The sequence below is a fragment of the Coregonus clupeaformis genome, unplaced genomic scaffold (assembly GCF_020615455.1).
Source record: "Coregonus clupeaformis isolate EN_2021a unplaced genomic scaffold, ASM2061545v1 scaf0919, whole genome shotgun sequence".
NCBI lineage: Eukaryota > Metazoa > Chordata > Actinopteri > Salmoniformes > Salmonidae > Coregonus > Coregonus clupeaformis.
This window is the reverse complement of record NW_025534373.1, coordinates 118,165-133,213: the sequence shown is the minus strand read 5'-3', so window position 1 is coordinate 133,213 and position 15,049 is coordinate 118,165. Positions and strand designations below refer to the sequence as shown.

At 47.9% G+C, this 15,049-nt stretch overlaps 2 protein-coding genes across 2 annotated transcripts in view; both read right to left on the bottom strand.

The window, feature by feature from the left end:
• The window catches only part of LOC121547830 (adhesion G-protein coupled receptor G7-like), a 32,220-nt gene that overhangs the window by 1,639 nt on the left and 15,532 nt on the right, over positions 1-15,049 (bottom strand). Inside the window, exons 2-8 of the mRNA XM_045217104.1 lie at positions 2,878-2,982; positions 2,657-2,766; positions 1,846-1,989; positions 1,642-1,727; positions 1,391-1,524; positions 1,139-1,252; positions 717-886 (exon numbers count right to left, since the gene is read on the bottom strand). Coding sequence (XP_045073039.1) covers positions 717-886; positions 1,139-1,252; positions 1,391-1,524; positions 1,642-1,727; positions 1,846-1,989; positions 2,657-2,766; positions 2,878-2,982 — 863 coding nt within the window. The remainder of the gene's footprint in view (positions 1-716; positions 887-1,138; positions 1,253-1,390; positions 1,525-1,641; positions 1,728-1,845; positions 1,990-2,656; positions 2,767-2,877; positions 2,983-15,049) is intronic.
• On the bottom strand, positions 5,727-6,175 carry LOC121547832 (protein jagunal homolog 1-B-like; the record flags this gene model as incomplete). The annotated part of the gene is made up of 1 exon (XM_045217103.1): positions 5,727-6,175. A coding segment is annotated over one exon (426 nt), but the record flags the coding sequence as incomplete, so codon positions are not given.

Genomic DNA, 15,049 nt, shown 5'->3' with positions numbered 1-15,049 from the left:
TGATTTCAAGCACCACCCTCCTTTTAAAGCTTCCAGTCTGTTATTCTAACTCAATCATCATTACAGAGTGATCTCCAGCCTTGTCCTCGTCAACACTCTCACCTGTGTTAACGAGAGAACCACTGACGTGATGTCAGCTGGTCCTTTTGTGGCAGGGCTGAAATGCAATGGAAATATTTTTGGGGGATTAAGTTCATTTTCATGACAAAGAGGGACTTTGCAATTAATTGCAATTCATCTGATCACTCTTCATAACATTCTGGAGTATAAGCAAAATGCCATCATAAAAACTAAGGCAGCAGACTTTGTGAAAATTAATATTTGTGTCATTCTCAAAACTTTTGACCACGACTGTAAAAAATATGCTTCCTTGTTCACTGGCCAAAGTATGCTTCCTTGTTCCTTATGGCAGAAAAGTGTCAATGGATAACTTAGATCAAGGGTAGGCAACCCTAGTCCTGGAGTGCCGCAGGCACATCATGTTTTTGATTTAACCGACCTGGACGACAAGGTGTGTTGATTTTAGGCAATCACTGATCTGATCAATTAGCTCAGTTGGTCAGGTGTATTGACTAGTTGGAACAAAATCCTGCAATACCTGAGGCACTCCAGGAACTGTGCTGCCTGCCCCTGACTTAGATAATGGATAACTTCCCACTACGTTTCCCAGAGAATTTGGACTACTTTGTGTTTACTGATTCCAAGAGAAATCTTACTGTGGGCTTGAAGAGCATCTCAACATGTAACCCAGACACTTGTCCCAGGTTAGCAGAGATGACCCTTCTGCTGGTCCCTGAAGAAGCTGTGTAAGTCCTGGACCTGAAGAAGCAGTCGTTTTGGTAGAGCACAAAACCAATGGAGTAGTTTGTGTTTTTACTACGTAAAACTGGAGAGAGAGAGAGAGAGAGAGAGAGAGAGAGAGAGAGAGAGAGAGAGAGAGAGAGAGAGAGAGAGAGAGAGAGAGAGAGAGAGAGAGAGAGAGAGAGAGAGAGAGAGAGAGATTGGTGATCTAAATATTTGGCATTGCTGACCTGATTTTGGCCACCACAAAGAGTAGTTAAACGCTCTCGGTGTAAGCAGTACAAGGAAATTGAAGCTTGAGTTTATACACTATGTTTGCATACCAACATTAGCTCACCTTGTTGGAATTTGATAACAATCTGGACATCGGTAGAACCGCCGTTGTCAGCTATCAGTTCAGAGGTATTGGTGTTGAGATTAAATCTGTTGGCCACAAATTTACCAGATCTTCCTGGAGGAGATTAACTTGATTTAGCAATTTAAAGCAGAACAATATAGTGTTACTTCTGTACTTGAACTAGACTGTCAACACAGATATAAACTATCACTTTAAACGACACTATGTAGGTTCACTAGCAGTCCCACCCACCAGTCAGAGCACTAAACTGGATCCCTACTGTGTCACTTGGTACTTGGACAGACTGGACTGCCAGGTTGGGCTGAACCACCAAGGACACAACACTGTGCTGGTACAGGGAAAACTTCTCCAGGGTCTCTGTGAGTCTGGGAGCGAAACACAGAAAATAATTTGTTTACATGCACCCATGTAGACGCGCACAGAGACACACGTACACACATAAACTCAAACATATGTAGAAACACACAAACACACTCCTGTACTTTTGGACAGCGACTCTCTCCTTTGCACTCTCCTTCCTGGCATTCAGTAGCTGACTGATGGTAGTTACAGCTGCCACTGCGATGTCCTGCAACGTGATCAAAACCAGGGGATGACCCTCAAGTGTTCAAATCACTGTAATAACAACCTCACGTTTCTCTCCAGAACATGTCATAGTCACAACTTGATTTGAAAAGATGTTATACCTCTGTGATATTTACAGACTGAAGCAGAGTGTTAGCTATCTGAGCTGCTGTGGTGATGTTGTCAGCTGATAGCCGCTCTGGTTGGGAGGTCAGGATCTGAGTACTGAAGGCTAGCTGTGCTAAATCACCTGAACTGCTGAAGATCTGAATAGGGAAAGAGAATGATTTTTATTTAGTTTATTTTTGTATTGTTTTTCAACAGAACATTGTATAAGTGGCAGCAACATGCTGAACTGTGAGTACATTTGGATATTAAAATTGCCAATACTAATTATGTGGCTCATTTGGTAGTGCAAGGCGCTTGCAACACCGGGGTTGTGGATTCGATTCCCATGGGGGACCAGTATGGATAAGAGTGTCTGCTAAATGACTAAATGTAAAACTAAAATGTAATGTAAAACACAATAAATAAAAAAAGAATGTTCCTCATCAACTGTTAAGCAGAATAAAGGAACAGAATACATGAGCTGAAGGTAAAAGCCAGTTGTTACTGATCTTCAAACTGTAAGATCGACTCTTCACAAATGAGATTTGTCACATTGCGCCAAATACAACAGGTGTAGACTTTACCGTGAAATGATTACTGACGAGCCCTTTCCCAACAATGCAGAGTTAAAAAGTACGAACATTTGCACCCAAGGAAATAGTAACACTAAATAACAATAATGAAGCTATATACAAGGAGTACCGAGTCAATGTATTGTGATACGAAGTAGTTGAGTTGGTAGAGGTAATTGACCCAAAGAAAGAAGAACACAAAATCAAAACTGGTTATAAATCAGGAACATAAAAAATATTCCTATTGACATACATTTCCTTGAATGCCACTGAGGGTTAATTCACACCGCAGCTTGTGAGGAGGACCAAACATCGGAGAGCCAGTGTCATTCAAACATCTTGCTGAGGCTTCTGGTAAACCGGCTGGAGGAACAAAGACAAAAAGATACTCCAGATTTTGTGTTACATAATACAACATTAATTAGGACTGTAACAGATGAATACATTCAGTATAGGTGAATAAAAGTAACATACCACTGGTTGTCTCCTCACCACACAACTTTGTTGAATAAGCAGACCAGCCAACAATTGTTCTTGGGAAGGAAAATCCGTCCTCTATGTGTGAATTGCAGAAATTCCCTATCGAAGTAAAATGCATTTCAACATGGACCAAATGTATGACTGCAAACATGAAATATATATTCTGAATGTGAGATCCAGGGAATAGTGTTGTGGACTGTGCATGTGAGATCCAGGGTTAGGTATAGTAGTGTAGTGGTGTGTACTATGAATGTAAGAGGGGTGGTGGTGGGAGAGGTGGTGGTGGTGGTGGTGGTGGGAGAGGTGGTGGTGGTGGGAGGGGTGATGGTGGGAGAGGTGGTGGTGGGAGAGGTGGTGGTGGGAGAGGTGGTGGTTGGAGAGTTGATGGTGGGGGTGGTGGGGAGAGTGGTACTGGGTCCACCCACTGTTGTAGGATAAAAACATCTAATAATTTGAGGTGGAGTGCCGGTAGTTGGCGTGTCTGTAGTTGGAGTGTCGGTAGCTGGAGGGTCAAGGGTTATAGTGTCATCAGTAGTTGGGGTAGTTATGTCAATGGTGGTTGGAATGACAGAGGATGTGGTGAGATCCCCCTGTTGCAAAGAGACTTTTAAAAAAAAATGAATAAACTCAAATATAGAGCAAGTCTTACCTGTACGCAAAGACAGCCATAATCCATAGCTCCTTCATCTCTGCTGTATCCAGGCATGCAGTGTAAGCAGACTGAACATTATTAGGACGTCTGTTGGTCTTATACTGCTCTGTTCTTCACCTGTTACAGAGACTGCAGTGACGTGCAGATACCAGTTATTGATTTTCTATTGCAATTAAGGGGAAAGTACTGTACATTGGCTCCAACACAACCTATGTTGTCAACAGGATCAGTAAAGACAATGACACAAATTCTTTGAAAATAGATCAATAATAATAATAATATGCCATTTAGCAGACGCTTTTATCCAAAGCGACTTAAAGTCATGTGCGCATACATTTTTACGTATGGGTGGTCCCGGGGATCGAACCCACTACCATGGCGTTACAAGCGCCATGCTCTACCAATTGAGCTACAGAGGACCACAATGAGATATGATATCAACCAAAAGCATTAAGCTTTTCTGTACAAAACATTATTGGTTGCAGCTAGGAAGGTACAGTACATGTTTTGGTAAAGAGAACAACTTATTTCCACTAGAGCAGGTGTAACTTGATCTGATTAGAGGGTTAGAATTTTTTTTTAAGCAATGAAACTGGCTTGGAGGTGTAGATTTGAATTTGAGGGCACAAGAGGGTGTACTTCTCTAGAACATGGGTACTATGCTGAGGTGCATGTAACACAAAGTTCATCGTATACTAAGAGTAAACAGTTCCAATGAAAGGCAGTTGTTCCTAAAGGAACCATGTTAATAGGAAAGATGAACCCAACTGCAGAGATGACAAATGGTGCCTTTACATTGTTGTGATTAATTCATGTAATTAATGAAATAGACAATAGATGCAAAGCTGCCGCAGCATAGCCATGTTATTGTTATTTAACAATATACATATAATTTAGAAACAATTGAATTGTTGAGTACAGTCAACATGAACATGTGCATTGACACCAGCACACAACCATATGGACTCAATCTGACCACTGCTCTTCCCTTCTTTTAACCCTTTCCCTGTTCCTTTACAGTTCTGGAAGGCTCCTCTCATTAAGGCCACATCATGCCCTGACCTAGTCATGGGGGGGTCCCAGTAATATCTCCTTCCTCCTGAAGTGTACAGTCCTTCACTACTTCACCCACAAATCTAAAAACATTGGATTTGTAGAGTCATTGTCCAACGCAGGGATGGGCAACTGCTGGCCCGGTGTAGGCCCGCGGATAAATTTCCAAATATGAAAGGAAAGAATTAGGAACTCAGTCGGGGTCTCAACTTACTGTTGAGAGTTAGAACAATGGAATACACAAGGTGCAATTTCAATATTTGGTTGTCCATCAGCAGTTTTTCTCTTGAAATTTCAGTCACTGACAGTCACTCAATTAGCCCATGTCAGCAATTTTTTGGGGGGGATTGGTAAGATAACCTCCCTAGTGGCGCAGTGGTCTAAGGCACTGCATCGCATTGCTAGCTGTGCCACTAGAGATCCTGGTTCTAATCCAGGCTCTGTCGTAGCCGGCCGCGACCGGGAGACCAATGGGGCGGCGCACAATTGGCCCAGGGTAGGGGAGGTAGCTCAGTTGGTAGAGCATGGCTTTTGCAACGCCAGGGTTGTGGGTTCGTTTCCCACGGGGGGCCAGTATTAAAAAAAGTAATAATAATGTATGCACTCGCTAATTGTAAATCGCTCTGGATAAGAGCGTCTGCTAAATGACGTAAATGTAAATGTAATAGTCTACCCAGCGATGTAAACATGTAGAAATCATGGTCGATTTACCGACTGGGGTGCCCCAATTGATTTTGTAAGACACTCTCACTCAAATACAGTGCCTTGTAAAAGTATTCATCCCCCTTGGCGTTTTTCCTATTTTGTTGCATTACAACCTGTAATTTAAATTGATTTTTATTTGGATTTCATGTAATGGACATACACAAAATAGTCCAAATTGGTGAAGTGAAATGAAAAAAAGTACTTGTTTAAAAAAATTCAAAAACCGAAATAACAGAAAAGTGGTGTGTGCATATGTATAATAGTTATAGGAATAGTTATGCGCGCTCAAGTTCTGTTTCACAAAAAAATATATTTTGCATCTTCAAAGTGGTAGGCATGTTGTGTAAATCAAATGATACAAACCCCCCAAAAATCCATTTAAATTCCAGGTTGTAAGGCAAAAAAATTGGAAAACTGCCAAGGGGGGTGAATAAATAATGAAGTCCTCCTCTGTCCTCATTTCTTCTTCTTGTCTTGTGTGGAGGTGAACCAGGCGTCCAGCAGCTTCTTGCTGTAGTAGATCTGCCAGCCGTGCACCTGCACCGCCATCACCATCACCAGGTACATGACGGACACAGCAGAGAAGCCGAAGATGAAGCGGTAGGCCTTGCCGTGACGGTACAGCTGCTGGGCCCCCGGGAACATCTCCATACTCCCGTAGATGAGCGGCGCTATGCAGAAGAGCCCGGCACTGGTCATGGAGATCACCAGGTAGCTGATGTTGTTTTTGGGCAGGGCCATGAAGCTGAAGAGGGAGGGGATGATACTGAGCAGGTAGGGGTACTCCCACTGGTAGGGAGCAGCCACCACGCTGTGGGACACCAGGTTCAGCTGGCTCACCGTCACCTGGGCAGCTAAGAGGAGCCAGATCATGTGCACATAAAAAAGGGCAAACGAGCCATGTCAGCCCTTCGCTCACTGTTACCAGTCAGTGTACATCCTGAGAACCCTCCGCTGATGCCAAACATGAGGGACGGTTCGCACTAAACAGCTCACTGAGATGTTTTCACTTACTTTGACTCTAACCGACATGCAAAATAAAATTATACAGTCTGTCGCTATTTGCAGTCCAACCAAGGTGCATGGCCCTAATGAAGGCCCAAAGGCTGAACTCATTGTTTTTAATAATAAATAAACACTTTTTACTGAACTGTCACTTTTTTCCCTCTAATAGTGGGCAAAATGTATAGCAGTTCTCTAAGAATGTAACCCTAAATTAACCTTACGCAACAAATTAACCTTGAATTCTTGAAATTAGACATACATTCTATAATAAGTGAATATGCTAAAAGTGTTTTTATAAACATCTCTACCTATCTGCACGTTATTGAGGAAGACTGGTGAACAGTTTAGGTGGACCGTTCTATTGCCATAAGAAATCCCCCTTTCGAGGAAGAGTATTGGCGCCACCACATGGCAGTTGAAGGTAGAGATAGAGGAGGCTTCGTCAAAATCTAATCACATTGAGAAAAACCTAATCTTATGTAAATAAGAATTAGTATAAACTCTACGTCAGACTTTGTTTGAGGAGCACAATGCAGATATACAGTACAGTGTGAACATCATAATTCCTGGTGACATCAACATCACCCCTTTAGGTCACAACTACATTAAAGAGTGTCACGCCCTGGCTCTGGGGACTCTTTAATGTTGAGCCAGGGTGTATAGTGTCGATGTTGTATTTTCTATGTTTCGTTCTAGTTCGTGTTTTCTATGTTGGCCAGGGTGGTTCCCAATCAGAGGCAGCTGATTCTCGTTGTCTCTGATTGGGAACCATACTTAGGCAGCCGGTTGGCACTAGTTTATTGTGGGATCTTGTTCCGGAAGGTTTGTGTTGGTGAACCTTTAGACTTCACGTATCGTTTTGTTGTTTTGTTGTGGATGTAAAGTACTCATTAAAAGATGTACGCCTATCACGCTGCGCCTTGGTCCGGTTCTTACGACGATCATGACAAAAGATCCCACCAAAGAAGGACCAAGCAGCGTGTTCAGGAGCAAACGCCGGGTAAGGAACTGGAGAAGTTGGCGATGTCCCAGGTGGGCGAATGGTGGTCCTGGGAGGACATGTTCGCGGGCAGAGGGCCATGGGCAAAAGTTAAGGCCCTGGCGAGAGAGGAGGTTCGGCGCCAACCGTGCCGTCGTCGGACAGGCGAGAGGCAACCCCAATAAAAAATTTTTGGGGGGCACACGGCATGGACGACGGGGCTGCTGGAGGCAGCTACAGGGCGAGTTTGCGGACTAGGAGAGGAGGCCACCAGGCTTACGGGGGCCATTGGTCATGAGGGGGAAGGAGAGTGTAGAGGCACGGCGAGAGGTACTGGGGTGTGTTACCAGTCCGGTCCGGCCCGATCCTGATCCCCGCACAAGGCCAGTGGTGTGTCTTCCCAGGACGGTCCGGCCTGTTCCTGTCCCTCGCACCAAGGCTGTGGTGCGCGTCGCCAGCCCGGTCCGGCCTGTTCCTGCTCCCCGCACCAAGCCAGTGGTGCGCGTCGTCAGCCGGTCCGGCCTGTTCCTGCTCCCCGCACCAAGCCAGTGGTACGCGTCGTCAGCCCGGTCCGGCCTGTTCCTGCTCCCGCACCAAGCCAGTGGTGCGCATCGCCAGCCCGGTCCGGCCTGTTCCTGCTCCCCGCACCAAGCCAGTGGTGCGCGTCGCCAGCCCTGTCCTTCCTGTTCCTGCTCCCCGCACCAAGCCTGTGGTGCGCGTCGCCAGCCCGGTCCGGCCTGTTCCTGCTCCCCGCACCAAGCCAGTGGTGCGCATCGCCAGCCCGGTCCGGCCTGTTCCTGCTCCCTGCACCAAGCCAGTGGTGCGCGTCGCCAGCCCTGTCCGGCCTGTTCCTGTTCCTGCTCCCCGCACCAAGCCTGTGGTGCGCGTCGCCAGCCCGGTCCGGCCTGTTCCTGCTCCCCGCACAAAGCCTGTGGTGCGCGTCGTCAGCCCGGTCCGGCCTGTTCCTGCTCCCCTGCACCAAGCCAGTGGTGCGCGTCGCCAGCCCTGTCCGGCCTGTTCCTGTTCCTGCTCCCCGCACCAAGCCTGTGGTGCGCGTCGCCAGCCCGGTCCGGCCTGTTCCTGCTCCCCGCACCAAGCCAGTGGTACGCGTCGTCAGCCCGGTCCGGCCTGTTCCTGCTCCCCGAACCAAGCCAGTGGTGCGCGTCGCCAGCCCGGTCCGGCCTGTTCCTGCTCCCGCACCAAGCCAGTGGTGCGCGTCGCCAGCCCTGTCCGGCCTGTTCCTGCTCCCCGCACCAAGCCAGTGGTGCGCGTCGCCAGCCCTGTCCGGCCTGTTCCTGTTCCTGCTCCCGCACCAAGCCTGTGGTGCGCGTCGCCAGCCCGGGTCCGGCCTGTTCCTGCTCCCCGCACAAAGCCTGTGGTGCGCGTCGCCAGCCCGGTCCGGCCCGTTCCTGCTCCCCGCACCAAGCCAAGGGTGCGCGTCGTCAGCCCGGTCCGGCCCGTTCCTGCTCCCCGCACCAAGCCAAGGGTGCGCGTCGTCAGCCCGGTCCGGCCCGTTCCTGCTCCCCGCACCAAGCCAGTGGTGCGCGTCGTCAGTCCGGCACAGCCCGTGCCTGTTCCACCGGTGCCTGGTCAGGCACCGGTCAGCTGCTCCACACCGGAGCCTGAGCAATCCGCTCCACCGGTGTCCAGTCCAGCTCTGGCCAGCGGGACCAGACCAGGGGCGCTACGGGGGGGTAGCGAGAGAGTGGTGGTCACGCCCGGAGCCGGATCCGCCTCCGAGGCGGAATGCCCACCCGGCCCCTACCCTCTTGAGTTTGGTTGGCGCGGTCGCAGTCCGCGCCTTTGGGGGGGGTACTGTCACGCCCTGGCTCTGGGGGACTCTTTAATGTTGAGCCAGGGTGTGTAGTGTCGATGTTGTATTTTCTATGTTTCGTTCTAGTTCGTGTTTTCTATGTTGGCCAGGGTGGTTTCCAAATCAGAGGCAGCTGATTCTCGTTGTCTCTGATTGGGAACCATACTTAGGCAGCCGGTTGGCACTAGTTTATTGTGGGATCTTGTTCCGGAAGGTTTGTTTTGGCGAACCTTTAGACTTCACGTATCGTGTTGTTGTTTTGTTGTGGATGTAAAGTACTCATTAAAAGATGTACGCCTATCACGCTGCGCCTTGGTCCGGTTCTTACGACGATTGTGACACCGAGCCCATTCGTCTCCGGCCCTGATGTATTTATTTTTATCTTCTGAAGGAAAAATAACTATCTCAAACGACATTCAAATGACTAAAACCAAATCGAAACTGTGTTGAAATGATAATGGCCAACATTTATAGTCTCTTCAGTTTGTCTAGCTTGCTAAAAGTAATTGAAACAATATGGGGAAAATAATATTAATATTCAACATAGAAATGCTAACAAAAATAATTTACTGAAACTTGTTAAAAATGACGGGGTCACCCATGATTCACCAAACAATATTTTGAAAATGGAAGTACTTTAAGCATGTTTTCGTTTCAGTCTCTTCCATCTCCCCTAACCGAACCTAATTGTACGGATATTTTTTCTACTAATAATGTAAAATTAACAGCTGTACAGAAAGACTCATGTGAAGGCCAAATTACAGAGGAGGAACTTCTAAGATGTGTCTGTTACTTGAACTCTGTGAAGCGTTTATTTGGGCTGCAATTTCTGAGGCTGGTAACTCTAATGAACTTATCCTCTGCAACAGAGGTAAATCTGGTCTTCCATTCCTGTGGCAGTCCTCATGAGAGCCAGTTTCATCATAGCGCTTGATGGTTTTGTGACTGCACTTGAAGAAACATTCAAAGTTCTTGAAATGTTCAGTATTGACTGATCTTCGTCTCTTAAAGTAATGATAGACTTTCGTTTCTCTTTGCTCATTTGAGACGTTCTTGTCATAATATGGACTTGGTCTTTTACCAAATAGGGCCATCTTCTGTATACCACCCCTATCTTGTCACAACAAAACTGATTGGCTCAAACGCATTAAGAAGGAAATCAATTCCACCAACTAACTTTTAAGAAGGCACACCTGTAAATTGAAATGTATTCCAGGTGACTACCTCATGAAGCTGGTTGAGAGAATGCCAAGAGTGTGCAAAGCTGTCAAGGCAAAGGATGGCTATTTGAAGAATCTCAAATGTAAAATATATATTGATTTGTGTAACACTTTTTTGGTTACTACATGATTCCATGTGTGTTATTTCATAGTTTTGATGTCTTCACTATTATACTACAATGTAAAAAAAAAAAAAAAAAAAAACCCTTGAATGAGTAGGTGTGTCCAAACTTTTGACTGGTAGTGTACTGTATGTTATGTCGGAAAAAGTGATTCTGTCCTAGTTAAAAACAAGTTATCATCCAACAGGCTTTGTGTAAATGTCCAATATCTTCACCCATGAGGAAATTCTGAAAGACCAATATATATGCCAATTATGTGATGGTCCCCAATGAACACTTTTTAAACTTTTGGTGCCAGAGAGAATGACATAAGAAAGTAATCACGACGACTAGCTTGATTGAGCCTCCGCCATGTACAGTGGGGAGAACAAGTATTTGATACACTGCCGATTTTGCAGGTTTTCCTACTTACAAAGCATGTAGAGGTCTGTAATTTTTATCATAGGTACACTTCAACTGTGACAGACGGAATCTAAAACCAAAATCCAGAAAATCACATTGTATGATTTTTAAGTAATTAATTTGCATGTTATTGCATGACATAAGTATTTGATACATCAGAAAAGCAGAACTTAATATTTGGTACAGAAACCTTTGTTTGCAATTACAGAGTTCATACGTTTCCTGTAGGTCTTGACCAGGTTTGCACACACTGCAGCAGGGATTTTGGCCCACTCCTCCATACCTTCTCCAGATCCTTCAGGTTTCGGGGCTGTCGCTGGGCAATACGGACTTTCAGCTCCCTCCAAAGATTTTCTATTGGGTTCAGGTCTGGAGACTGGCTAGGCCACTCCAGGACCTTGAGATGCTTCTTACGGAGCCACTCCTTAGTTGCCCTAGCTGTGTGTTTAAGGTCGTTGTCATGCTGGAAGACCCAGCCACGACCCATCTTCAATGCTCTTACTGAGGGAAGGAGGTTGTTGGCCAAGATCTCGCGATACATGGCCCCATACATCCTCCCCTGAATACGGTGCAGTCGTCCTGTCCCCTTTGCAGAAAAGCATCCCCAAAGAAGGATGTTTCCACCTCCATGCTTCACGGTTGGGATGGTGTTCTTGGGGTTGTACTCTTCCTTCTTCTTCCTCCAAACACGGCGAGTGGAGTTTAGACCAAAAAGCTATATTTTTGTCTCATCAGACCACATGTCTCATCAGACCATTCCTCCTCTGGATCATCCAGATGGTCATTGGCAAACTTCAGACGGGCCTGGACATGCGCTGCCTTGAGCAGGGGGACATTGCGTGCGCTGCAGGATTTTAATCCATGACGGCGTAGTGTGTTACTAATGGTTTTCTTTGAGACTGTGGTCCCAGCTCTCTTCAGGTCATTGACTAGGTCCAGCCGTGTAGTTCTGGGCTGATCCCACACCTTCCTCATGATCATTGATGCCCCACGAGGTGAGATCTTGCATGGAGCCCCAGACCGAGGGTGATTGACCGTCATCTTGCACTTCTAATAATTGCGCCAACAGTTGTTGCCTTCTCACCAAGCTGCTTGCCTATTTTCCTGTAGCCCATCCCAGCCTTGTGCAGGTCTACAATTTTATCCCTGATGTCCTTACACAGCTCTGGTCTTGGCCATTGTGGAGAGGTTGGAGACTGTTTGATTGAGTGTGTGAACAGGTGTATTTTATACAGGTAACGAGTTCAAACAGGTGCAGTTAATACAGGTAATGAATGGAGAACAGGGGGGCTTCTTAAAGAAAAACTAACAGGTCTGTGAGAGCCGGAATTCTTACTGGTTGGTAGGTGATCAAATACTTTTGTCATGCAATAAAATGCAAATTAATTACAATGTGGATTTTTGTTTTCGATTCCGTCTCTCACAGTTGAAGTGTACCTATGATAACAATTACAGACCTATACATGCTTTGTAAGTAGGAAAACCTGCAAAGTCGGCAGTGTATCAAATAATTGTTCTCCCCACTGTATATTTCACTAGGTCAGGATATTTAAGGATCCATATATCCACTAGTTCCAATATATCCATGACATTCGTAAGGGTAATAGTTTGTATTGTGACTTCCTTTACGGTCCATAGAGGTATTTAAAACCGTACTATAATCTCCCACCATAATAATAGAGTCTTGTATTGCTGTGGTGAGTGATGGAAGGAGTCAGGCGCAGGAGTGTAAAACCGAATACAGAGTTTATTCCGTCCAGACACACAAATGCGCTGTATAGCGACAACCGAAACAGGCACAGGGGAAACTATCCTCCCTGACAATACACTGTAACAGTAGCATACAACAATAATATCGCACAGGGGAAAATCTACCCTAGCAAAACAGTAAGAGAGTAGCTCAACTCTACTCTCACATAGAACAATCACTCACAAATACAAGGGGGCAGAGGGAACACTTATACACAGACTAATTAAGGGGATGAGAACCAGGTGTGTGTGATTACAAGACAAGACAAGTGGAGTGATGATAATGGGAGTGGCAGTGGCTAGTAAGCCGGTGACGACGAGCACCAAAGCCTGCCCAAACAAGGAGGGGAGGCAGCCTCGGCGGAAGTTCTGACAGTACCCCCGACACGCAGCTCCAGCAGAGCGCTGACCCCGGGCCTTGGGGACGGCCAGGAGGACGCGGAGCAGTGCGAGCCGGATGGCAACGGTGGAAATCCCGCAAACAGGGAGGGATCGAGGATGTCCCTGTCCGGGACCCAGCACCGTTACTCCGGACCGTACCCCTTCCACTCCACGAGGTACCGAAGGCCCCCCACCCGATGCCTCGAATCCTGGATGGAACGGACCGAGTACGCCGGGGCTCCCTCGATGTCCAGAGGAGGTGGAGGAACCTCCCGCACCTCAGACTCCTGGAGCGGACCAACCACCACCGGCCTGAGGAGAGACACATGAAATTAGGGGTTAATACGGTAATCAGGGGGAAGTAATAACCTATATGAGAGCCAGACCCGATCCCAGACCGGGGCCTCCCTGCGGTGACGGTCAACGTTGGCCTTCTGACGACACACGGCGCGCTGGAGGTGAATGTGGGCAGCATCCCATGTCTCCTCTGCGCGCCGAAACCAGTCATCCACCGCAGGAGCCTTCGTCTGGCTCTGGTGCCACGGTGCCAGAACCGGTTGGTAACCTAAAACACATTGGAAGGGCATTAGGTTAGTGGAGGAGTGGCGGAGAGAGTTCTGGGCATATTCTGCCCATGGCAAGAACACCGACCACTCCCCCGGCTTGTCCTGGCAGTAGGACCGCAGGAACCTACCCACATCCTGATGTACCCTTTCCACCTGCCCATTACTCTCGGGGTGGAACCCAGAGGTCAGGCTGACCGAGACCCCCAGACGTTCCATGAACGCCTTCCAAACCTTGGACGTGAACTGGGGACCTCGGTCGGACACTACATCCTCTGGTACCCCGTAATGCCGGAAGACGTGAGTAAACAGGGCCTCCGCAGTCTGCAGGGCAGTGGGGAGACCGTGCAGAGGAAGGAGGCGGCAGGACTTAGAAAAGCGGTCCACAACGACCAGGATGGTGGTGTTACCTTGGGAGAGAGGAAGATCAGTCAGAAAATCTATACTTAGGTGAGACCATGGTCGTTGTGGAACTGGTAATGGTTGCAACTTACCCGCTGGGAGGTGCCTAGGTGCCTTACTCTGGGCACACACCGAGCAGGAGGAGACATACACCCACATGTCCTTAGCCAAGGTAGGCCACCAGTACTTATCGGTCAGGCAGCGTACTGTACGACTGATACCTGGGTGACCAGAGGAGGGTGACGGGTGTGCCCAGTAGATCAGACGATCACGGATAAGAGCAGGCACGTACCGCAGCCCAGTTGGGCACTGAGGTGGAGATGGATCTGTGTGTAATGCCTGCTCTATATCCGCCCATATCCATCGCCCATACTACCGGCGCCAAAATGCTTGGCCTCTCCTCTGTGTCATACAGCAGGGACAGTGCGTCTGGCTTCACGTTCTTCGTACCCGGAATGTATGACAGTGTGAAATCAAACCGGTGAAGAATAGGGGCCCACCTGGCCTGGTGAGGATTCAGCCTCCTCGCTGCCTGGATGTACTCCAGGTTATGGTGGTCCATCCAGACGAGGAAAGGGTGTATCGCCCCTTCGAGCCAATGCCTCCACACGGTCAAAGCTCGGACAACAGCCAACAGCTCCCGATCACCAATGACGTAGTTCTGCTCCACCGGGCTGAGCTTCTTAGAAAATAAGGTACAGGGGCGGAGCTTGGGTGGGGTTTCCGAGCTTTGAGACAGGACAGCTACTATCCCTACCTCGAATGCATCTCCGTCCATTACGAATGGTAGTGATGAATCAGGGTGGGCCAGTACCGGGGCTGATGTGAACAGACCCCGCAGTTTGCTGAAGGCCAGGTCAGCCTCAGCAAACAGGTCAGCCTCAGCAGACCAGCGCAGCCGGGACGGCCCACCCTTCAACAGGGAGGTAATGGGAGCTGCGACCTTGCCAAAGCCCCGGATACACCTCCGATAGTAGTTGGCGAAGCCAAGGAAGCGCTGCACCTCCTTAACCGTGGTTGGAGTCGGCCAATTACGCACGGCTGCAATGCGAACTCCCTCCATCTCCACACCTGAGGTGGTAATGCGGTATCCGAGGAAGGAGACGGACTGCTGGAAAAA